General features: G+C 38.3%; 1 protein-coding gene across 4 annotated transcripts in view; it reads right to left on the reverse strand.

The window, feature by feature from the left end:
• Nucleotides 1-26,245, reverse strand: part of sfswap (splicing factor SWAP) — a 55,819-nt gene that overhangs the window by 25,543 nt on the left and 4,031 nt on the right. For all 4 annotated transcript variants that reach the window (XM_053339922.1, XM_053339921.1, XM_053339923.1 and 1 more), the window contains 11 exons: nucleotides 24,758-24,889; nucleotides 21,543-21,619; nucleotides 17,826-18,051; nucleotides 17,500-17,600; nucleotides 15,408-15,558; nucleotides 11,562-11,820; nucleotides 10,557-10,709; nucleotides 10,294-10,387; nucleotides 2,172-2,235; nucleotides 1,193-1,296; nucleotides 934-1,063 (listed from right to left, as the gene is read on the reverse strand). In XM_053339922.1, the coding sequence (XP_053195897.1) occupies nucleotides 934-1,063; nucleotides 1,193-1,296; nucleotides 2,172-2,235; nucleotides 10,294-10,387; nucleotides 10,557-10,709; nucleotides 11,562-11,820; nucleotides 15,408-15,558; nucleotides 17,500-17,600; nucleotides 17,826-18,051; nucleotides 21,543-21,619; nucleotides 24,758-24,889 (1,491 nt within the window). The remainder of the gene's footprint in view (nucleotides 1-933; nucleotides 1,064-1,192; nucleotides 1,297-2,171; nucleotides 2,236-10,293; nucleotides 10,388-10,556; nucleotides 10,710-11,561; nucleotides 11,821-15,407; nucleotides 15,559-17,499; nucleotides 17,601-17,825; nucleotides 18,052-21,542; nucleotides 21,620-24,757; nucleotides 24,890-26,245) is intronic.

A 26,245-nucleotide genomic window follows, 5' to 3' on the forward strand; every position in this document is an offset into this window, starting at 1 on the left:
GTACAATCGCTTCCATCTTCCAGTAAAAAGCCTATTAGTTTTGAAATTAAAAGCTAGTGATACATGAGAATATATGAATATCTTAAGGAAGTGACTCTAACCTTGAAACTAAAATGGGTAAAATGCACATTTGTGGATATGCCTGTATAACTGTACCTTTTTTACTTAGAGCAAAGTCTCTGATGCATTACTTTACTTTAGGCAAGATTGAGGAAAGCCAATGTGTAATATTCTATAACCACGACTGAAAAAAAAACAGAAATAGAGAGAATATATCTCCATTAGGCCTTCAGGAAAGATATATGACTGTCGTTTACTGTACCACTCTGCTTGTCTCTTACTGGAGGGCACATCCTCTTGAGAGAATTTATAATTCAGACGCACTGGGTTTATTCATCTCCTCTCCTCCCCTCTCGCTTTTCCTGCGATTCCAAATCTCCCAGACAGTAACAGCATGCCGATGGGTGTGACAGAGATGGCCTTTAAGCACCTGTACTTATTTGCTGACGCTGAGACAAACAATTCAATTTTAACACTCCCACATTAGGTGGGCATGGAGCTGTTAAAAAAAGGGGGTAGATTGGACAGGAGAGAAACCGGCTCTGTCAAAAACATCACCAGACGCTGGAGTTTATTAACATTCTGTCAATTGCATAATGTTTTGGAGAAAGAAGGGGATGATTATCTGAGTGCAGAAACTGACAGAAATAGGGAAATAAGAGTGTTGATGTCGTCAGACTGAGAGTGTTTATTTACCGAGTTAAAATCTGATGTTTTCATGACAAAGGTAATTAAATGTTACACACATTAATCTAAATGTGTAACTAACTGAATCTATTTATATTTGTGGATATTTTTGTTTGCTTTTCCCTTGGAATGAAAAAAACAAATCACTTTTTTTCCTTATCTTTCAACCAAAGCTTTTAATCGTACCTTGTTTTGCCTCCAGCTCCTCCAAACTGAGTGTTGGTCTCTTCTCTTCTGGTGCACTGACTGGAGGAGGCTCCTTATCGACCATTTCAGCTCCACCAATCACAGCTTCCAGACCCTCACCCTCCAGCAACTTCAAGCAATCATGTAGGAGAATTTATTGTTAATATTTGTTTATGCATACTATTTTAAGGTGCTTTTTTTGTCCACACCAAATGAACCCTTGATCTGTGAGTATTGTATAGACAAAGCTGAACCGAACCTTGTCCTCGTCAGAGTCATCGTCCAACCGAACTCTGTTCTTCTCCAGAGGCAGCATGTCATTTTCTTTTGCTTTGATGGCAAAACAGATGGGGGCGAAAGAGGCTGTGATGGCACAAGGAGAAAAGGAGCAATGGTGATTCAGAAAGGACAAAAAAGATTCAGAAGAATGTGTGTTCGTAAGTAAACAATGACATCTTGATATATGACTTCTTGATAATCACACCTACAGGGAAAAATAAAGAGAAATGGAGAGAAGAAAAAGAAGCAGAAAAAGGGAACTGAACTAAAGGAAACAAGAAACAGACATAAAAACACATTCAGGCAAACAGACAGAGCAGAGAAACAGTCAGAGAGAGAGTCAAACAGAAAGACAGAGAATTGGCCACAAAGCAACTGTTTAGATATGAAACAGCATTGGTGCGTCACATCGATTTCTATTTTGTAATCAAATGTGTCTGCTCCAGTAGAGATGAAAGAGTAGAGAGTGTGTGTCATTCCCTAAAGAAATAACCTTAATATAGGACCTTGATCTTTATTGAGGAAGGCTGAGTAGTTTCCTTGAGCATTACTGCGACTAGTTATTACTTTTCTCTGTCCTGCTTCATGACCTGTCGCCTCTCAATAGTCTGTGTGACTGCATGCCTTCATTTGCATATATGTGCATGTTTATGGGTCCTGCCATTGATGTGGTAAGCAGACTCTTTCATCTCTAAATACACATTTCCAGCTTGACACCACCAAATGAAATTGGTAGCATAAATAGACTCCCAGACACCCATGCATAAACACCAATATATGACAAATACACACAATGATGTACACACTATAGTCAATATGGGCACGTGTACCCACACATACACATATTTAGCTAAAGACTTTGCATCTCATTTACTGAACGAATGAATTACAGAAGAGGAGGGGAAAGTAGCACTATGTTCACTGTATTTATTGTATTTTTGCTTGTTTCGTTAACATACCTTTATTCAGCTTACAATCCTTGGCTAACTTGTCCGATTGAAGCTCATCATCTGCTGTCTCAGTCTGGAAAACAGAAAAATAATAAAGAGAAAGAAAGAGAAGGTATCAGCAACTTATTTGAATGAGTTCCCCAAGTCCTATTCACATTTTAAACCAATACACCACACAGTTACTACACACCATCTAAGCTTGATTGTATTTTCTACAGTGTTTTCATATTATGCATTAACTGGTAAGATTTTGACAAGCAACAGATGGTGTTGAAAATTAGATTCCACGCAATGCTGCTTGCTCTGATTTTTTACATTATGTACTTTCATGATGAAGTACAGGAGTAATATATGCAAAAGTCTTGGGAAAGTTCCCAGTTGTCTGTGTGCCTGTCAATGTATCCCCCCTAAAAAGGAAAAAAGGAACCCACATGCAGATTTGACTGACTGGGTAGAAGACCCAATGCCTTTTTGTGTTTTTGTGCATAGTGTACAATACCACTGGTGGTGGATTTGTAGTATTAGCAAGAATCCCTCCCTGGCATTGATTTCCAATGAAACTCCTGCATTTAACTAGTGAAATTACTGATGGGCAGGTAAAGGTTAGGCTTTAAAAACATATCCCTACTCTGCTTACAGTAAATGTTGCTGTTTGGGAACCAATTAGTAACTGTGGAGAACAGAACATGATGGCAGATGTTCTTGAATACTTTGTGGAGGGCTGAGCAGAAAAAAAAGGTCAGAGGTCCATCGACATAAGCAGAAGATTCCTGACAGCTGACTGATGTCTTATGATATGAAAAATGAGACTTCACGCTCAACTACCGTCACTGCACAGCAGCGGAAATAAGAAAAATAAAAAGTCTTGTATACAGCTGTAGTATCACAACATCAGCCACTCCTCTATAACTGTGGCTTGGTAGGGCCATGGATGAATTTTTTTTTTTACTTTAACTATTTAACTATATTAGCCTAAAATCAGTAGTTTATTTGTACTTTTTCTTATTCATTATCCAAACTGTCCTCATTGAGACCTGGTTTAATGCAGCTTATACTGAAAATTGTCTATTTGCAGCAGGAAACATAACTTTTCAGTGCACTAGACATAACATCAACAAACCAGTCTGCTCGTGTTTTAAATATCTGAATATTTTCCGTGGAAATATGCAAAAACTCAAATAAAGAGCTGTAGGTGTTTATTTCTATAACACCTTATTTTAATAGTTGTTTGGATTTCCTGAGGTAGCAAGTCAGGCCATTATGTAAATAATCTCATTATTTAACTTAATGGTCCTGTACATATCTGATCAGGAACAATTATTTTCAGTATTATTTGTTTGCTTTTAACTGTTACTCTATCCTTTTTTTTCTAGCAATTACTTATCTGTCAGTTTAATTAGTTGCTTAAATAGCTTTAAATACGTTAATTGGCTCTCTAATATTCCACTGTATGGTCTGTTACCCTTCACATCAACAAAGTCTCTCCACAAAGCCCACACAGCTTGCTTATGTGCACAGGCTAGATAACCAGAAAACCTATGTAGTACACCAAATGCTCTAATCCCCCATCACATATATAAACTGCTGATAGAATAAGAAAAAGTGGCATAAAAAGGAAAAAACTAAACTAACCTCAAAAGGTACATTTTACCATGTTTGAAGAATGTTTCAAAGACAACTTCCTACTAATCACCATCATAGCTCACAGGAGAAGAAGCAGAGGGAAACACACTCTAAACCATTCTGTGAGACCTCAGTTGGAATATGCAATACTTTGCTCACACACATACCTTTAGTCCAGTCTTTATAATCTTTACATACACTGATTCACATGAGGTGATCTAACAAGATTGTTCAAATGTTGAAAATCCTTCATTCTGAATGGGAACATGAACCAGCAGTTCACAGCAGGGCTGAAAAGGCTGCTTTGCTTTTACAACCTTGGCTACATAGTCAGATTCCAGATGGTTTAAAATGAAAAAATAAAGAAAAATGTACATGACAGATGATTAGTGCAACTCTAAATTTTCAGATACTTTCACGTAGTCTGCATTTGACTGGTCCCTGACTGAATTACACTGCTGTGCATGGGATTTCTACTTCTCTTCAATTCACAGATTTGTTTAAAACTCAGTTTTTGCCAAACCCACAATCAACTGTTATACCAGTTTAACAATAAATGCACTTCATCATCAGCATCCAATGTGTTAGCAATTTCCATCCATTTTCCACCACTTATCCAGGACTGATCCAGCATTGTTCACTAGCTCCTCCTGGGGGATCCCAGGGCATTCCCAGGCCAGAAGAAATATGCAGTCCCTCAAGTGGCACCTCCACATGGAGGCGTCCAGGAGACATCCTAACCAGGTGCCCAAACCATCTCAGCTGGCTCCTCCAAGCTTCCACAGACTCTCCAGAGGAAACTCATTTCAGCCACCTGTATCCACAATCTCATTCTTGTAGTCACTACCCAAAGCTTGTGATCACAGCACGACATGGTGGTGGAGACAAGGGACAACCCTGGCAAAGCTCGACACCCATTGAGAACGAGTCTGACTTCCTGCCAAGAATGCAACACAGCTCTTACTGTGGCTGTAAAAGGACCAAATAGCTTGAAGCAATGGCCCTGCTACCCCACACTCCCGCAGCACCCCCCACACAGTGTCCTGAGGGACCCATTTTTCATTACCTGTGTAAACTGGATGTGGGATCTCCCATGACCCCTCAAGTATCCCTGCAATGGTGAAGAGCTGGTCCACTGTTCTTCAGCCAGGATAGAATTTGCATTCCCTAACCCTAACCCTAACCCTCCCGAATCTGAGCTTCAACAATCAGACAGAGCCTTTCCCACCACACAAAAGTTTCCCCCAGAAGGCTAAGTAGTTGGATCCCCCGATATTTGGAGCATACCCTCCAGAAAATGGAAACCACCATTTTGTTTTTTGTTGTTCATAGAAGTTAAATGTTTAAAAGTGTTAAATGAATTCAATCAGGAATAATCTGACAGCAGAGGGGGTGAAAACTGCAGTTTGTCTTGATCAAACAGTCCAGATGAGACTTGAAACACACCTTTACTTTTGATTCATCTCTCTGTTATACTGTTTTCTTTTTTCTTTTAAAACAATTTTATTATTTATATTTATTATTTATTTTATTCTTAGCCTTCCACTTGCATCGTTGTCACAGACATGCTGTCAAAACCACATAGGAGTTGCTGTGTACTGTGTGTTTCATGTATAGATTTTTAAAAATGATGAAATGTTAGTCAGAAGCAGAGCAGGACCTCAGTTTCCTATCAGATGAAAGCAGAGTTCTAATTATAAAAGTACGTGCTTGATACTGATTTTTGGGGTTGAGTATCACATTACACCCAAATTATAAACTTGAATTTGTGACTTTCTAGAAACCTGGTAAATGGAGTTCTCTGATGAAACAGGACAGTATCTTTTGATGATTTGGGCTATTTTAAAAATTCCCCTTCCCAGAGTCCAAAAGTGTAACATTTCAAGATTTTAAACACTGTATTGATACTTACATAAAGCAACACCAGCCCCACGCCCTGTTGCTGTCTGCTTTGACATACTTTAGATCATTTTCTCACTTTTTTCACTGACTATAAATAATATCACTGACTGACAGCAGCAACATTTGCTTCCCATTACCCACAGCATATATCAAAAACAAGGAACGTTTGTCTACATTCTGACAAGCTAATTAATTCAATTTGCCAAAGACAAACTGCTCCATACAAAACTTTCTTGCTCACTTCTTGATTTCTCCTTCCTCAACGACACAAAGCAAACTCAACAAACCATGACCATATACACTCTCTGGCCACTTCATTAGGCACACCTGTTCAACTGCTACTCATATTCACTACTACCAAAAACATTCTTGTTGAAAGTGTTTTGACATGTTCATGCCTATTATCAGAACAAGCACACTTGTGTTTAAGAGCAGCTATTGTTATCTATTTAATTATCCTGAATATTATCTTTTTAGGCCTACTCCAAATATCCAGTCTGTGTGCATATTAATTTAACTGCTTGCTTGTTAGTATTGCATTCCAGTCCAGAGTACAAGAGTAAAGTGCAATGTGCATACTGAGTGCCGTGTTCAGTCTATTTATGTTTTGTCTTTATTTGTGTGAAAACCAAAAATGCCACTCTGCACTTGGATGTTGAAAGGGATGAGTAGCAAAATGCTGGCCTTACTTAGGATATGCTTATTCAGAATGAAGATAATGCCAAGGCATTCATGTTTTCTTTTCAGCTTTGGATTGCTGCTCAGCTGTAACAGCTCTGTTTCTTCAGCATGAGTTAGTCCAAGCTGCAGCAATGACTCTGGGCTTTCAAATTCAAAGGGATTTTGAATCCAACTTCAAATCTTTCAGTTGAAAAATAGTGATCAAAGTTTTCAATGAATGCAACTAGGTGTGTCTGAATAAGTCCAGTCAGGTTCTAGCGTCCCTCACGGTCCCTCACGGGTTAATGTTAGCTGTTTCCCAGTCTTTGGGAATGACAGTTGTAATGTCTATTTCCAATAGGACAGCCTTTAGGAAATGAACAATGACGTATATACTCCTAGGGCAAAATTAAACTTGAAGACTATAACTTCTGTTCACTGACAGAAGGAACACGGTGCAACAAATATAATATGGGATATTGTGGTGACATATGTGTCATCCCTCAGTTCGATAACTACTCCCCACAGAGCAGCTGTAAAGCGGAGCAGTATGTTGTTGTATCTTATTCCCCTTCCTCCACCTTTATCCAGTGGTTACTGAAGGAATGACAAAATATCCAGGATAGAGCACTGACATGGGAGCATGTTATATTCCTGAAACCCTGCTCGAAAACCTACCAATTATAGGTGTATAGACCTCTGGTAGATGACGTCCTTGCACTTTCTGTGTACTTTCAATCTGACTCACTGACAAGAATTTAAAATGATTCATGTAGAAACCATGTTTATTTAGAAATAGGAGGCTTGCACAGTTCATTGTGGAGTTGCTGTGGCTCAGAAGGTAAAGCAGGTTGTCCACTAATCAGAGGATGGGTGGTTCGATCCCCTGCTACTCTAATTCACATATTGAAGTGTCCTTGGGCAAGATCCTGAACCCCAAATTGCTCCTGAGTTGTGTGTGAGTGTGCATTAGATTAGATCCTGATAAGCAGGTTAGTACCTCACAGGGCAGCCTGTGCCATCAGCATATGAATGTGTGTGTGTGTGTGTGTGTGTGTGTGTGTGTGTGTGTGTGTGTGTGTGTGTGTGTGTGTGTGTGTGTGTGTGTGTGTGTGTGTGTGTGTGTGTGCGTCAAAGGGTGAATGTTGACATGTTTTCTCAAGTGGTCATATAAATGCAGTATATTTATAATTTACCAGTTTTCGCAAGTCTTCATTTCCCTAAATCTCTATAATAGAGGTGGTGGGTGCAAAGTTAGCATGACCCACAGAGTCATAAGGGACACATTTATGGTAAAGCTGTCATGTTGAAATAAACTGGAATTTTCCTTTAAGGTGGTCAAGCACCACTCAATGGTAATGAAATACAGAGCTAACTAGCTGTAGCTAGGTAAGTCTGCAGGGTAAGGCATTCTTAGCAAAGGTGAGGAGTTAAATAACTGACGGACCACAGATCATCTGCCTTTAAGGCATGAATAAACCTGTCTTAAATCAGCCCACACACAGGCATGATATCCCATGATGGACCTGTTCTACTAAGTGAATGGACTGAAATTGAACTGAGAGTAAATTATTCATTAAACCACACTATAGTTTTCCATTACTGTCTGCATTATTAACAAATATACCCATCTGCAAACCTGTTTCCATATTTAAAAATGATCATAATTAAACACATTTCTAACACTTTGAAACAACCCAGGCACTTGGTGAATATCCTAATATGGTGTCAATGAGATCATATTCTAAAAAGGGACCTTGGCAAGGAAATGGGTGGTGCTTCAAGGGAGCTGAGCTAATAATTGCTTTCATTTTAGCAATATGAAAGATTTATCACCAGACCAGAGAAAATATATGATGCATCACTTGTCCTTGTGTCCATTCATAGGATAAATTAGAGTTCCCCTGCGTAAAGCTCCTTTTAGTTTATGTTTTAATATAATTATGCAAGGTTATATTTAAATGCTTTTGTTTGTTAAATATATTAACACATTCAACAATATATTGCAGTCATTCTAATGCAATATCAGTAAAATATGAAAGTTCAAAAATACACATCATTTAATTGTGTTTTCTAACAAATTAGAGAAATATTATTATACTACAATGAGAAATATAATCAGACCTGAGTTGAAACAATGAGTTGATTAATCAGTTTGTCATTTGACTGAAAATGAATAAGCTTCTTCAATGTAAGGATTTGCTGCTTTTCTTGATTTTATGTATGTTGTGATCATCTTGTATCATGAATTGTCTCAAAAGGTACAGAATGAATCTCACTCAGAACAGTGACTCTGATGCCCACTTCTGAAGCCAGCTAAACTTAACTAATTAAATATTATCTGGCACTATAAATAAGCCTTCCACTGCTGCTACCAGCAGTCAAATCTTCTCTTGCTTCAATGCACCATCCTTCTATCATTGTAAGCTGAATCTGTGTGGGTCCCTATTATAAACATTATAAGTATATACATGAATAAGTATTTTTTTCTCTAGGGTATATACTAAAATAACTTAACAAAAATCAGTTATTGAACTTTACTCAGCAAATCAGGAAATAGGATCTCACCACAAAATGATAAAGAACATCCTGTGAGTTTGTGGGGAACCTTAAGACCACAGGCAATATGGGAACAATCATCACTTGCCTTACCACAGGGAATTTATTGATATCAGTTGTTGGTTAACCAACACACCATACAGTATACAGTATGTAGCAAGTGCCACGGGGGAGCTAGGGCAGCCTGACAAGCCAGTCAAAGTGCTATATGTCTGTTGGCACTACTGCTAATTGGCCAGGATGCCTCATTAAGACCCTGATATACCACAGTTAGACGTGATGTTCTGATTAGGTTGAAGGATAGTCTAGGGGTTTGACAGTGATGCTCTGTTGACCAGTGAGAAGGCTAGATCAGCCCTATGTCAATCCTCTGCCATTTAATCTCTTCCTTATTCTGCTTCTTACTTTCATCCCAGAATTTCAGTGTTTTGGATCAGTAGATCTTTAATTTTAGCATGGCAGGTACAAGCATATTCAGCAAATAAAAGCAGCTAATTTCAAGGTTGACTGTGGGTGCAGTTAATGCTTAGACAACCTTTTCCTAGAAGCGTCGGCTGCGAATGCTTTTTAAACAGAATTACAGGCAGGTGTGGAAAACAGTGAGGTTGATGGCAGGAAACAAGTTAGTGTTTCACCTCAGTGTGAAGGTCCATCTGCGAGGGTGAAATACTAACCTTGCTTTTCCTAAGTTTTTCTCTGCTCAAACCAAGCATCTACTGAGCACCTGATATAAGATAAGATTGTCAACAAATAATGGATTGAATGTAATATCATGAGAGACTCAGGAGATGTAATTTTAATATTGCATACATAGGTTATATCTAATCCTACATGTGAAATGTTTACTGCTGATTTACTACATGCTTGTTGGTTCCCTAACAACTGTGCCATCCCATTGTACACACAGAGCTCTAGTTGCTATAATTTAATTTCATCAGCTCTGCATGATATCTTAGTCCTGTGGCAGAACTGAAATTTGATTTGCTTGACTGATACAAGTCTAATTACACTGACCTTTCTGTTTTGAAAATATACTTAACAAGCTTTGTCAACCTCACCGGTATCCATTACAGCAATGTTGTTAGTTGTGAGCCACATGGCAGAGGTTTATTAACCCATTTAGGGCTTTAAATGGGAGTTTTTATAATTCATGATTATGTAGCAGCTGTGATAAAAATGTGGTTGCACGGTCACCAAAATCATTACAACTGTTTATCTGGGGACCATGAGTACCGATATCAGATGGCAATGTGGTAGTTTGAAAGTGTCATGGTAGGGAATCTAAAGTGATTAAGAAAGCTGGAGGGGGATTATCTACCAAATCCATACAGACAGTAACACAGACTCACAAATGTATATATATATAAATATATAAAGCTCATAATACCTCTGGCAAGCCTTTCCCTTCTTTCTGCATGAAGTAATTCTTCTTAAACTCGTAATAGGTGTTGTACTGATTCCAAGACTGCAGAAAGTCAAACCTATAGTTGACAGAGGGAAGAAGACATAAGAACACATATGGCTACTCATAAAAGATGAAGGATGATGAAGAGATTCTATATAATATCTGAAGGTAAAGTTACTAATAGAGAGTTCTTGAAACCAAGACCTGACCTGAGCAACACATTTATTTCTAGTAAGAGCACTTACCTTGGATCATTCTTGGCACGTACACTGGCCTCGAACTTAACACCATTCCGAGCAACATACTCAGCCAGCTTGTCTATGACTGGCTGGATGTCAGGTGGTGGAGGAATAATGGCTGCCACTGCTGGTGTAGAAACCTGAGCTTCAGCTTTCTGACTGAGAATTAAAGATAGACACCACTTATTTAGTATTTTCCATTAATATTTTGACTAAAGGCCAATTCATGTTTTCTGTGTCTGTGTGAACGTTAGGGTTGTGTTTTGTCATGTGCCCATGTTAGTAAGGGTCTGCATTGACCCATCTGCAGACATCTGCCTGCAGCCTAACTATTTGTGACCACCTGCAAATACTAGAAAAGCAAAAAGGAATGCTTGTCTCATCTATTGAATTTATGTATTGTATTCCTGTTCTCATTCAGCAGTCACTTTTCATGTTCATCTTTTTCTTGTTGTTAAGCAACACACAAGAACTCCTCTGCTGCATTTAGACTCAAAACAGCCCTGTACAAAACAATAAGAAGGGCAGTGTAGATGTGGGCGTGATGTTTAAAGTTCCGGTAAGACAATGGAATACGATCCAGCAAGTCCATATGGAGCAACAGAGTATTGCGTTTAAAGGCTGATCAGAAAAACACTGTACAGTGGTTTATACTCACACACTTGATTTCACACACTGCAATGCTGTTTTCTAGTGCTCACATGTGGAACATGGCTATGTTGGTGGAACCCTGATGCTAGTGTGAATGGAACCACATGCATGTCCGTCATCCTCATGCAAGTCCACAGCTGTCCGTGGCAAAACATGAATTGGCCTTGAGCTAATTTGGACTACATTTCATTTGTGCCTGATTAAGGTTTGTGAATAAAATTATCAACATGTTATTCATCACAGATTCACAGTACAACACTACTGATGAAGCAAAGCACCAAAAAATTCAAAGATACTTTTAAATTTCAGTGAGGCTATTACGGAGGAAATGGTAAGATACAGTGATATGCTACTTCATACCTGGTTTCTGGTAAGGTGGCAGGAGCAGCAGAGCTGGTAACCTGAGAGGGGGTTGTAGCTGGTGGTGCCATGGCAATGGTTTCAGGAGGTGTGGGTGTAGCGCCAACATGAGGCAAAGCAGATGAAGTAGGGGGAGCCATGACAGCCGAGGGTATATTATTGTAGTAGGAGCTGGCATCTATTCCTGGTGGAGGTGGGGCTAAGCAGAATGTTCCATCGGGGAGCATGTAGTACCCATAGTACATTGCTGCTGCATTTGCTGCAAACAAATGAAAAGGAAATAATTACACAGAATATCTCCCATAACAGTTTCAATCATGCCTGATGAATACTTCTATTACTTCATGTGGTGTATATATACAGTATAGAGATAAATACACAGCTTTGCCTCATGTGGATGTACACATGTATACATGTACAGAAGTAGGGATGAAAATTCACCTCTTTGACCATGGATGAATTGTGGACACAAACTTAATACTATAATGCAATCCATTTTAACAGGCATGCAACAAATAATAGCATAGATAGGATCATAATGGTCAGTTCTTTGTTCCATTTTTTGTTGATTCAACCATACAGTGACCTTAACAGCCTTGTGGTAAGGAGTATTGCTGTTTTTCCCATTTTCTGTACCATTAAGTTGAAAAGTGAGAAGCATACAGAAACAAATGTTTAGATATTATGTTAAATTGTGGTGAATAGCAAAACATTTTATGAAATCATTGCAATTACAATGTTTCTATTTCAACTTTTGTGAAGAGGATTAACAGGTCAGGAAAAAGTCATCTGCCACTGCAAATGTAAACTGTCAAATCAGGCTTGTTAGGTGAGTCTATAAATAAAGTGAAATGCCACATTTGTTCTCAGTTACTGTGTTGATATTGCATTTTCTTTCAAGGCAGGAAAAATGAATAAGCTGGACAAAGATATATGCTTCCATATAACCTTACTTTGTACAGCTGTGATCTATCCTCTGTTGCTGAAGCTTGATTTGTGTGTCACAGTCGTTTCATGTACTTTGCTCCTGGTCTCTTTCATGCTGTTAGGTTATGTTATGTTTAATATGTCAGTCGCAGTAATTTATTTAATTTAGCTGAAGGAAGAGACTATAAATCATCATGTGACCTATGTCCAAAAAAAGGCCATCTACCTTATCAATGGGTTTGTGTTACAAAGATCCTTTATTGAGGGGCGTGAGAAAGGTAGGAGGAGGGGAGCAATACAGAGATAGGGACAAAATAAATGGTCAGTGTCGAAGTGGGGACAATGTGATATTAACACATTACTCACTGAGCTGGTTGACTTTAATGACACATCCAATTTTCTCAAGTCAAGAAAATGGAAAACCGAAGCACGAGCTCTTCTTGTCCTTCTACAAACTTGACATGTGTTATAGTTGAGATAAAGACTTGAGACGATGTGTAGGCAGAGGGCCAAAAAGGAAATTCAGCTGAATGGTTGGTTGGACAGCGGATGGTCAGATACAGTAGATGGTCGCTCGATCCACTGACAGATTGAGTTTTATGATGAGGGTGGCTGGTGTTTTCTTGGAGCAACTCTTATTGTTAGCTCCTCAACATATTTTCAACAATCAGAGATAGGAATAGTGATTACATATACAAAACAAAAGAGATCTTCAAAGCCCTGAATTAACATAAGTGGCAAAATCAACAAAAAGTATTCAAAAAGCATGAGAGCACTTTATCGTGGGATCAAGCCAAGCATAGCTACATGGATGGACAAATTAACAGCCCCCATTTTAAACAACAATGCATATCAACAGAATTAAGTAGCTAATCATCCACAACCAATTTACTAACATCAACAGCCCTATTTCTAAAGCAAATATCAGGTCAAAGGAGGTTGTCCTCCACATGTCTCAGTGATGAATAAATTGCAGTAATGGATAAGTTAACATTCATGGGTCAGCAGGGGCACTGGTCATAGGTTTATTTACGATAGGGTGTAGGGAACGCACATCCTGAAAACTTCTACATCTGCTGGATCAAAAACCAAACCAAAGGCAAGAATCAGAGAAAAGAGCCACACACTGTGCTAGAAGCTCCCAGCAATTTAAATTTAGAAATGTTTCGATGTAACAGCTCTTTGTCAAATCACCATCACAAAGCCGAACAGGCAACATAAAGACACAAACATATATTATATGTATATATTAATCTGAGAAATAGTTTATGTTTTTTGTTATATTTCTATTGTTCTACATGTTGTTATATATAGAAGTTTTTCTGTTAATTGTTTATTCTGGATGATTTGTCATTTATAATATATATTTGACTCAACTTCTGATGTGTTTCATTGATTATGTGCCTGTACAATATTGATCTAGATGTTTCTAGTTTTTTTTTTATTTTGCCCTTTTCATAAAGTCATGCTCTGTCCCCCATGTAGGAGTATTGGACAGTGTTGTCCAGCTCTTCTCTAATTAGCCTGCACCCTTAATCGTGCCGATCACGATCACCTCAGTGATGAATGTGTTTGTGTCTGTATATTGCTTGTTCTGCTTTGGTGATTTGACAACGCCTGACGAAGATCTCTGTTAGATCGAAGTGTTGCTCAATTAAAACTGCTGGGAGCTATTAGTACAGTGTGTGGATTGTTTGTCTGATCTACACAACTGTTTTGGAGGAGAATAAACACATATATGGGAAATGTACTGTAGCAGCAATGTGTTACATAATTTGTAGTGGAGGTGGATTTGACTCATCGTGAATAGATAGGGTATGGCCCCGAATTCTTTTGAATTGAACATAAGTATTATCTTTTTGTTTCATTCATTATAAAAATGTCATGTGTTATTAAAATGTTATACTGGCATAGAGGCATAACAATAGCCCCAATACTGTACATGTGATTTTCTAAAGTAACTCTTAATAATGAGGTTGATAATGGCAAGAGTTGTAACATTTCTGAAACCGAGAGACAAAACAAACATACGTTGTCTTCAGATGCTGCTCCACCTTCCATATCAATGTATGTAATGTACAAAATGAACTGTAAATGTATTTAAAATGTTATTGTTGTTACTCTTTACTTTTCAGAGTAATCTATGTTATACATTAGGAGATCATCTGTTTTTCTTCTGTATATTTATCCCAGTGGGAAAAACATTTCACTGCCAATGTCTTACTTTATTTAATTAATATCAATAGGGGAATGTACCCGATACCAATCAAGGTATAACTTACAGTACCATTTCTGACAAATAGCTACATTCAAGTCAATCTGTTATGTTTTGAGCCTCTTACTAGAGATGTGGTATGTGCTGCTTATGTTATAAACCCTCTTAAGTACTGTCAGGTATTATTGAATATTTCTGCAGACATCAAGGACATAGCAGTTGAAGTCTGACCTGACCCACAATCAGGTGGACTACAAGTGTGTGGGCATACAAGCTGGGTCAGGTCAAGTCCTCTGGTTTTCAAGAGGCCGCATCTAAGCTCAATATCAGTTTGGTGAACGGCATTGAAAATCCCTTCACATCAATTTCAGACTGTGGTCAGCATTAAGAAGGGGGGGGGAGTTGTATTGACTAGCGATCACTGGCGGAATACCATATGCAGACAAATGGTCCAAACTGAGTCAAAGGCAAGTTTCCTGTGGTCAACAGTACATCATAAGGAAGTTTTAATACCTGGAGGCTTCATACGTTTTTAAATCAAACAATTTCTATGTTCAGCAACAAACCAAAAATAGTCTCCCTCCCAATAGGCAGAGATAACAACAGAAGGAAATTTAAAGGAAAGGGAAATTAAAGTCTAAATACCTTTCAGATGTGTTTTTTTTGCTCTCAAAAAGAAAGGGGGAAAAAAATTATATACTCACGATCTGCAGTGTACTGCGCTGGTGTGGCAGATGCAGCTGGGTCTGCCACTTCCTCTGGTTTGGTGGCCACTGCTGCCGTACCATTTCTCTCCTGTTTGGCTTTTCGAACGAGTGCTGCCAGAGGATGGTCTGGGTCCATTACTTGTAGTGGCTACAAAAGAGAAAGGCCAGTTTGATGAATCACACATGCACACATCTTTTCTTTGAGTAAAGGAATGCTTTTACCATTTAGACCTGCCACATGCATTAAGTAGGAGAAAGGATCATTTTCAGTAATAATATAGTTCATATGCCAAATATTCAAGGATCTCCAAAGTCAGAAACCTTGCAACCAGCATTAGCAAATATTTGAAGGCAGTGCAATATTTAAGCATTAATACTTGCAAGTAATCGTATTCAGTAATCTTCCTCAGTGTTATAGGAGGTCAACAGAATTCAAGAATTAAGCCTATAAAACTTTTACAAATATTCCTCAATCATCATCCCTGTAGTAAAAATGTCTGCAGTTTAGTTGCACGTATCAACAACACCTTTTCTTGCCCTGAATATAGGTGTTCCTCAAGGATGTGTACTCCCCCCCTGCTGTTCTCAATATGCACATATAAAGTGTATCGCCCTCTCCCTTATTAAGTATGCGGATGGCATAGCCCTAGTCACCTGCCAGCAGGATATGCACACACAACAGCATTTTAGACTTGATTTCACAGACACTAAGGAGCCATGTCTAGGAGGTAATAGGAGAACAGGCAGCACAGGTCTTACCAACAAGTCAACCAGTATGAGGGGCCAGAAAGTAGAGCAGGTCACCCACTGTCCCACTAACTATCTAGGATCAGTATTACACAATTGACTCACCTTCAAGGACAATGCTGACTACATCTACAAGAAACAAGACAGTGCCTCAAACCTCTTTGTAAAACAAAAGAGCTAACTGGCACAGGTTATCAGTCAGACCAGTAAGACCATTAGAGTCAAACAACTCTTATTCCAGGGTTTTATTTCTTGATCCATAACCAAAAAGGCAGTACAGATCTAAAATTACCCCACCCATTCTTTTCATTCAGCATTTCAGTTGCTGCCATCAGGGCCACAGACTAAGTTCCAATGACCAGGAAGAATGATTAAAAGAAATCCTTTATTCCATTAGCTGTGACCAACTTCAATAAGAGCTTGTTTAAAAAGATCACTTGGAAGTCGCCTGGCCGCCTCCTCCCCTGGCTTCCACCCAAACACTCCCATATTTTATTTTTATAGGCTGCTCTTTAGGACATTCTGCAACCAACACAATCACTTCTTTTAATGTACAATCTATTCATTGAGCACTGCTGTGTAACCAATGGTGTGATGGGTATGAAGGACTTACATGCTAGTGGAAGAATAATCCACTCATCGCTTTTTTTTTTTGATTGCCACTTTAAGATTTCATCCCACCTTTAATGTGTAATTATTGTATATTGTTGTGTATGATGTGTGTTGTCTTATATGCCAGTGTAAACACAAATTTCCATTTTATGTTAATTTAATGGACAATAAAGTTCTCTGAGTCTGCCACTGAGTCTAAAATATGAAATACGAGTCCTTAGAAGAACATTTGTGCAGCTGATCTGAAAAGGAAATCTCTCTTGATAGGAGGCAAGTGTTAGATAGCGTGCTACTAAAACAGGCTCCTATTCTTGCTGCACTGTCAAAGTCTAATGGCTGTCCTGACAAGACACATGAAACCCTTTACAGAAAGCTGTAATAACAAGGAGAGAGGCAAACACAATATAGTTATCACAGCATGCAGTAACAGGATCAAGACACTAAGCAGAGTCTAACAGAAATGGACAGCACTAACCATGTATATATCATTCTGATGACAGGCAGTGGTGGCCTACCAGTTAGGATTACAGCACTGTGATGAGGTCACCAGTTTGAACCCCTGACCAAATTTTTAAAAATGAGGATGGAGGAATGAATAAGTCTGACATACTAGGGGATGTTGGAAGCCATTTTCAGTTTGACAGCCTTAGATGAACTGTCTATGTAATGCAGCAACTGCATCAAACAGATAAAGTTTGAAGCTGGGTGGCCTACATTTTATTTACATTACCTTCATCAGCTCCTCCAGGCGAGAGCTCCTTTTAGGGGCAAATAGACTGGGATGGAGGTAACTGCCATCCCCATCCTCATCTGAATCATCAGAATTGGATTCTACAGCAAAACAGCAACAAAAAAGAGAAAACATTGAATAAATGTATGAGCAAATGCTTAACATTATAATTCATGCAAAATGTTAATGTCGCTTATTGTATTCTTCAGTTGGATTTCTCTCATATGAATGCATTTATTACATTAAATTCAGTAAATGAAATGTCAGTGTGAGCACATAATGACAACACAATCTATAGATTCAAGGAGTTGCTTTCTATAACTCACCCTGCGACTGCTCTTGCTTGCTGGCGGAGACAAGGTTGTATCGACCTTCCTTCATGGCCCGCAGGATGTGTTTGTAATAAGGGTTCAGGTAATGGTCAAACCGAAGAAAGTCAAACTGGGAGTTGTTGGCCTGCTTGGCTTTCAGCACTATTTCAAACTGAGCACCCTGCTGACATACAAAGTTGGCTGTCCTCTCGATGATGTTATGGGTCTTGATGGTTGCCGGCTGCAAAGAATACCAAAAATCAACACAGGTGTTTTAAACATATATAATTCACTACAAACTGAAGTTTTTAACCACAGACGCACAGATATTGGATTTCAGGGCTGATAATGATAACCAGTAAGGCTGTTTGCTATGGTTGACCCAGATATGATAACCAATATTATTCTTTCTAGAGCAAAAATGTAAGAACTGAATAAATATGTAATTTCAGATTGACAAGATTACATTTCTAATAAAATGCCAACATTTGGAACATTCACCATCCCTAGAATGAGGAAGAAAATGAAATTATGGTATACTTGGTTGTAATAATTATTTTAATAAGTAAACTTAATGATGCCATACCTTATCTCCTTATTGATGTGCATGTATATACAGGCTACAAAAACCATTAGTATCACTTTACATACTGCTGGACTGATTAATGGCCACGTAAAGCCCTTAGACCCCGCTGTTTAGACAGCGTGCAGGTCGTTTACAATAAATAAAATGGCAAACAGCCCTGTGGCATCACTCAGCCTCCCTACTGCTGATGTGAAAGACACTCACTGCTGGTAGAGAGGATTAGCTGGTTGATTTCAGTCATTGATAATTCAACTAATCTTAAGATGTGTGGCTAATGTTTCCCCATTGTTATACGTTTAGCTTTTTAATTTGTTTAGAAAAAATGTGCCATTGGCATTACAAGCTTTGTGCGGCTGTGTTAAACAAACCAGCTGTGGATGAATAGTGATAGGGATAGCGGTCAAGGACATTGCCTTTCTCCAAATTTATGCTATCTGCTCTTTGAACTTTTTGATAAATTGCTCATACTCTGTCATTAACTGGTGGATTTTGTTGCACTTATGGATAATGGGAATTGTTGTCATCAACTTGAGTAAAGTGTAATAAAGTCTGCTGTGAGTTTACACTGCTGTCTGCAGTGTGTGGGGAGCTCAGCCCCCACAAACTTATGAGTTTGCCCCCAAGCAAACACAAGCAATGACACAGACAGACGATCTGGCCTTAAAACAATCCCACTAAATCAAGTTTTGAGTGGTGCAGCCAAGTCTCCACATAATCGGATATAATTATTGGCTGAAATTCCATTATAGGATAAATAACATTAATTTAACTTTCTTATTTATTGTCTATTAATATACTATACGTCCCCATTTTTCGTTTGCAAAGCAGGCAATATATCCTATAGAAACACTCTTGAACCTTAAGCCAAAACAGTACAAAATAAACACCAGCACCGTAGATAAGAGTGTATGAACCAGACTGCTATATTAAGATTCAATGCACAGATTATGGATAACATCTTCATGCCAAGGACATAAGCCATTTTGTTTCCAAAGCACTTTCATGGCAAGCAGTCTTATGTTCATTGTGATGACATGAATTGGGAAAATACACATGGGGTGGATATTAGTGGAACAAGAAATGGTCCATTATTCATTCATTATTGTTACCCTTGTGTGCTTTCAATGATTAATCATTGTCATTACCCAGAGAGTACAGAGAAGTGCAGCATTCTGCAAACGAACACACATATATCTCATTGAGGTGAAAGTCATAATAAATACTAACTTTCAAGACACTGGCCAAAAAGATGCCATTGTCCAACACTAACAGACCACTATTGCTGCAAAGGATATTGTGACATATAAGGACCTTTCACACTCTGATTTAAGAACTTTGCCATTAGGGAAGAAGGGGCTATGTAATACTTATTTTATATTGATGTGATATACAGCAGTGAAAACATCCTCCCCAGCACATATAACTCAAAGATACAAAGGAAAATGTAACCAACGTGTTACAGTGATAAAACATTCCTGCACATTAAAAGTAAAATGTTATCACATGTAAGTGCAGAGAAGGAGTCATGTGGTTTCCTCAGCTCAGGTGCATGCCATCTAATTATGACAACCTGGTCTGCTGGAGGACCTTTGTTGCACTTTATCTGCTTGTTTAAACATATTGTATTATATGTTGTGATCACTATCAGCTATCTAATGAAGACAAATTCCTTTAGGAAATAAAACATTATTGAAAATATTTAAATATATTGAAAAAAATAAAAGTTTAATAAAACAATATCCACAATATACTGCTTCTGCCGAGTAGAATGCATTCAAATTATAAATGTTTGTACTCTGGTAACTTAGCAGCTCCAGTAGAGATTCTGGCCAGGGACCTTTAATGCAAGTCATCCCCCCTGCTCTCTCCTTATGCTTCCTGACTTTAACTATCAATTTAAAAGAAAAAAATCATATGAGAATAATTGCACACAATAATTATAATGAACAAACTGCACTGAAATGTATTAAAAGAGAAGAATATTGCTCTAAAGCAGCTATGTTTTGCTCTCTATACACAGGGGTATTTTGGCTGCTTTATACCTAGCATGGTATATACTGAATATACAGTGTCCATGGCAACATTAAAGCTTGTCTTTCATCTAATGTATAAGAACGTGACAGCTGAAAGAGGGCCTTCAGGGTCGTGGTTGTGGTCAACATATAGTGCAGCCGTGTTTTGCTCTATATGTATACACAGGGGTGTTTACACTGCTTCATACCCAGCATGATATATACTGAATGTATACAGTGTCCATGTAAAACATTAAAGCGCATCTTTCTTTTCATGCATAAGAACGTGACAGCTGAAAGAGGTCTTTGATGATTCTGGTTGTGGACTGGCCAGGTCCTGAGGGATGATTATCTGACACAACACTATCAGATAGAACAAAGCACCAGCCATGCATTTTAAATTATTCAGCCTATTACCACCTTGTTGTCATCACCGCATGTCATGTAAATGTGGCAGATAACATATATGTGTAGATGTATAGAATTTCTAATACAACACATGCAGTATGTTCTGTTTTTAAGCAGAGGAGGATTCAAATTAAAAATTAATACACTTCCACAAAATGCACATTATATATTAAAATGTTTAACCTTAAGGGAAAATGGGAGGAGGTGTTATTTAACTGAGCAAATCCTTGAAGAGTTATTGATTAGGCTGTCATCTACAAACTAAATTAATCACAACAAGAGATGTGTCAGGATCTGAGTGGCTTACCGCCTTTGCTAATCAATTTCCTGACAGAAAACATCCATCTACAGTTCAGGTATTTCTAGAAAAGCTTAAATGATTAGTTGATCGTTTGATAAATGATTAATCACTTAGGTCCTTTGTTTGAGGAAAAATATTATATTTTTACATTAGTTGCAGCCCATTTCTTTATAATAGCCAGTGTTTTTTGTGAGGCTAGCTGTGCCATGAGAAAGTTGCAGCTACATTTTCCAGTCTAAAGTTCAGTTGGGGGGTCTCTAGTTGCTAAATAGATAATAGTTGACACTGACATCAGAATCTTCTTATCTCCATTTCCTCATCATGTGGACTATTACATAACATCTGAACACATAAAGACTTACAAAAGGTAGTTTTTTTTAATATTGGATTACAGCAAGTATATGTTGTTTATATACAATACTCACCAGTTCCACATCAGATGGGATACCCAGCCCTGGGGGAGCAACAAAAGGCTCCTCACTCTCCTCAGGCTCAGCTTCTTCTATGCATGAGAGGTTCAGACAAAAAGATTAAGTCTTGTTAGTAATTTGTAACAAAAGAACTAAATATGTCCTGTTGGATATATACCCAGTTGAGCAGTAAAACTAATTTAGAGTTGCTAAAATGTTTTGAACCACAAGCCCTCCATCACTCTACCCGCTACACAGATCTATCAAGTGGAAACTAAAGAGAAACTTTTTTTAACACAGAGTTTGCACAGCTATAAAGGGGACATATCTCATATTTTGGACACAACATTAAAGGAAGTAATTATCCAGTCCTTTTACCATTTTAAGTGATTTCATGTGGCCACTTCTTCTATCCCAAAGGTACAGTATTGTAATCGGATATCAGCAAGGACTTTAAGTCACACAGTGTCCATCTGTTCACTCTATCGTGTGTCAAATCTCAGTTCCAATTAAGTAATCATATCATGGCTTTCCAAACAGCGCCCTAACTTTGGAAGAATGCCCAAGACTCTTAAGCTTTTAATTGTCATTTCAGCTATTATAATAAGATTATTAGCATGATTGACTGTATGGATAATGCTGATCATTCTTAAATGGCTTACTACATAAACCTCAATGCTTATTCCACACTAATCCATCAAATGGAGGTACTCCCCAGCTATTTAAAGGCAAAAGTCAAAGCATAATTTCCAAATTAATTATGTGATTGTCATTTCTACTCTATTCAAAGCTACAGAATGGCCAGACATTAAATCAGTTGTGCCACACGAGGAGAAAGGAAGGTAGTCTGCTTACATAGCTGAATAAGACAGTCAGTAGTCCCAAATAGGCAGACGTAGAATTCAAATATTTTAGTGAAAGTAGGATGCCAACACATATACTGCATGTTGTGTTTGAGCCAGAATGGCCTGAGAACAATTCATATTGGAACAGTAATACTTTTCAAGTGGGTCACTGCTCCATTCACTGGGGAAAAAACTGTAAATCCTCTGATTACTACAAAGTCATATTAAAATGAGAACTGATATTAGCCATATCAGTTTAAACATGTAACTTTGATTTGTGCTAAATAACGCTGAACAAAATAAAATCAGGGGATTTATAAAACCATATGGATCAAAAGTGATCAAGTACACCTCTTTGTTTTAACAGGGTTTCATTGAGCCACTGATACATATTTTCATCAGTATTTCACTTTAAGTCAGCTTCAAAAAGAACTCACCTGTATTTAAATCTGACCAAATTTACTGTAGCTGACATTTAGTGATAATCGCTACATTACTGCAGTGGTGAATGCAATACAAATGGCAATGATGAGAAACTGCTCACAAGTCATATCTCACAAATAAAAATGAGATATCAAATATCTTCCAAAGCTGATCATCCTATTTTGTATTGGAATTAAATAAATGTTGGAAGAGCTGGTCAAAATGAGAAGCCTGTGGACAGCTTTGATCCTCCCCCGCTGATGTTATGGGGGATAACTGCACACTGGGAGATTGTAGTGACAGGACATTTATGTTCAAAGGAGGACGTTGTCGTGTTGGCGCTCTCTGACATAAACCCTGCGGACATTTAAATAAGTCCCTTATTCTGACAGCACATGAAATGAATGGGTGTACTGCGAACTGAGTACGTTACAATTAGTGTGGGGGTTTTGAAGGAAGGTTAATGATAAGACATAGATTTGATGTGTTTTGACAGATTAAAGATAATAAATCACACCGCTATTAACCTTCTGGCTTATTTGGCTTTCAATCATGAGCAAATAATAACGATAATTAATTGATTTATATTGTGATTATGTGTGTCCGGATCTGTCGGCCCCAAACATTCTCCTTGAGGCTATTTGTTTTCACTGTGGTGGGGCGGGGGGGGGGGGGGGGGGGGGGGGTTCTCGACTTTTTCATCAATTTGTATTTGTGATAATGTCCAAGACTTCAAAAAAGGGATGGAGGGAAATAAAATTGACAACAAAACAACATAACTGAACTGAAATCAGCTCAATATGGTGATAGCCAGTGTGACATTTAGCCTTTATTGACTTATTCCCTAAAGAGGAATTCTAATGGCATCTGGAATGTTGGCAGATAATCATACCCTGGACTCTGCTCTACAATGTCCCCAGAGAGACGCATCTAGTCTGCACACTTGTTAAGTCACTGGCAGGGACAAAGTGCTTCAGGCAATCGCCACATTAAATATTTAAAGCTGCTGTTGTGTGTGTGTGTGTGTGTGTGTGTGTGTGTGTGTATCATTTAAGTCACTTTCAGGGACAAAAACCACACTTAGGACCAGTTGATTAGGGACAGCTTGTGGATAAAAGCCATGTCCCTAACTGGTAAAAGTTTTGGGTCAGTGGTTAAGGTTATGGTAAAGGTTAGGTTAGGATTGGGTTTAGGAAAAAAGTGGTTATGGTAAGTCCCCAGGAAATCAATATAAGTCTATGTAAATATCCCAAAAGTGGCTTAGGTAAATGTGTGTGTGTGTAGTTGGATATGGATGAATGACAACTAAAACTGATGCTGGTGAGTAATGGTTTAAATGTCAAACTTGATTCCACTCATGATTAAAATTTAAAAAAAAAAATCTTTAAACGTCAGCTGTAGGAGGCTGTTACAAATACGGTTATGCTAAAGCTTGACTGTGCTAATATGGTTGTATCATACTAAATGTAATTTATAATCTTAAATATCTTTGACTAGCTCATTGTGTGCTCTGCAGGCAGATATTCAACTTTCGGGAACCCCCTGGAAGTTGTATATATATGCGGACCGTTGTGTGAATTACAAGAAATGGATTACACAGAGCTGCTCGTTTCTTCACAGCAGTCAGCAGCAATTAAATATTCAAGAATAGTAAAATAGTGGAAAAACAAAACGTGGCGAAAGGGCCACAGCAAGCAACTTGTCAACGCTACAAAGGCTGTGTCAAACATGCAAAACTAATTTGATTCGTTTGCCATGAATGAGATTACTTTGAATAACCACAAGTCCAGATGGATGTGTGATCGCTTACAGGACACACATCAGTGCCATAATAAAGCCAGTGCATGACTAACTGTACTATTACAAAAGGTGTGAGCAACCCATAACTCCATCTGTTTAGTATGAGTGTGACAAACTGACTGTGAGACTCCTTAGGTAAAGTGAGTGTGCGTGGGTTCTCACCAGTTTCTCTGTTAGCGTCCTCCTCTTCTGTGGGTTGGGAGGGGTCATAGTAGTCAGCGCTGTATTTGAAGGCCACTGCATTGTAGGTGCCTTCATCTGCCAGAGCCTCACTCAGACGTTTGTACTCCTCCTCTGCAGCAGACAAGAAAACACAAAACAGAGAATGATTTACTTCTACATCAATGATCATTTTAATCACTGCACAACCGCCGTATGATTCAATATTTTGGCGTAATCCCTGGGTAACTAACAACATCTAATTGATAATAATTATGTATTAATTATAATAATCAAGTATGGGTTTTGACATAAGTTTGGATTTGGCATCAGGACTGACGCTCGGATATTTTATTGGCATCTGTAGTGAAAAAAATTAGAAGATAGTCTCCAATAATAAATAATGATAGTTTTTTTTGTAATAATAACAGCCTTATTGATGCCATGCATTGTACAAAGTGCAAGTGAGACTCATTTCTAAATTATGGTTTGTGACTGTACAAGCACACTGATCAATGAACATGACTCTCGTACTGGTTGGCAGACAAATATGTCCTTTCTATTGAAATTCAAGGCGAACTATATCTATATTAAAGAAGCAAGGGCAAAATTCCCACTAAAACTATCAATATTCCTAATGCTTTCCTGCTGTCCCTTTAGTGGACAGATGGGTAATAGCCTGAGTGAATGGGGTCAGGCCTCCAAATTCAAGGGCAAACCAGCCTGAGGGACGAACCTTCTGTGTGTGTGTGTGTGTGCGTGTGACACAAATCATTAGCCAACTCATTCTGTCCTGTCAGTTTGGGCATAAGACACCATATTTCACTTAAAACTGTGGCTTATTAATTCAATTACAGTCATTATGTCTGTCTTTCAGCTGGGTGCTTTGTCATCAAAACAGTCTGTTTCATTATAATGTAAAATGCCTGAGATGCAAGTATCCTAGATAAGTCGAAAGTGATTTCCATAGAAATAGCAGCTCTTGAGTGCAGAGTCAAAGTCAGTCCTTTTTAATAGATGGAAAGCTGAAAATGCATTGGAAGGAGATGGCTCTCTGCTCAACATTCTTCCAGGAAAAAAAAAAAGATTACCCGATATAGCAATTGTAAAGATCTACGTTTCTGTAGAAACAGGGCTGCCATATTAGCAGAGAAGTGTAAAAAGAGGACACAGGCCTGAGATTAAATATTATCATAAAACAGACAGAACTCCATACAGTAACTGCCTGAGGAGGCAGCAGACATTTTAACTACAAAAGAGTAAGACACACTGATGAGATGTCTGTTTCAGAAAGCAGGCTTAACACACCGTGATCTAACCTGAACTCTGAGATGATTAACCCCAAGATGTCACAGAACAGCTGATCAGAGAGTTGTTCATTCTGATTTAAGTCTGTGTGTGTGTGTGTGTGTGTGTGTGTGTTAGATGTAAAAAAGCCATCATCAATTGAGCTCCGATACTACAATTCACCATGGCAACAGTTAAGTTGAA

The sequence above is a fragment of the Scomber japonicus genome, chromosome 19 (genome assembly GCF_027409825.1).
Source record: "Scomber japonicus isolate fScoJap1 chromosome 19, fScoJap1.pri, whole genome shotgun sequence".
In the NCBI taxonomy this organism is placed as follows: domain Eukaryota; kingdom Metazoa; phylum Chordata; class Actinopteri; order Scombriformes; family Scombridae; genus Scomber; species Scomber japonicus.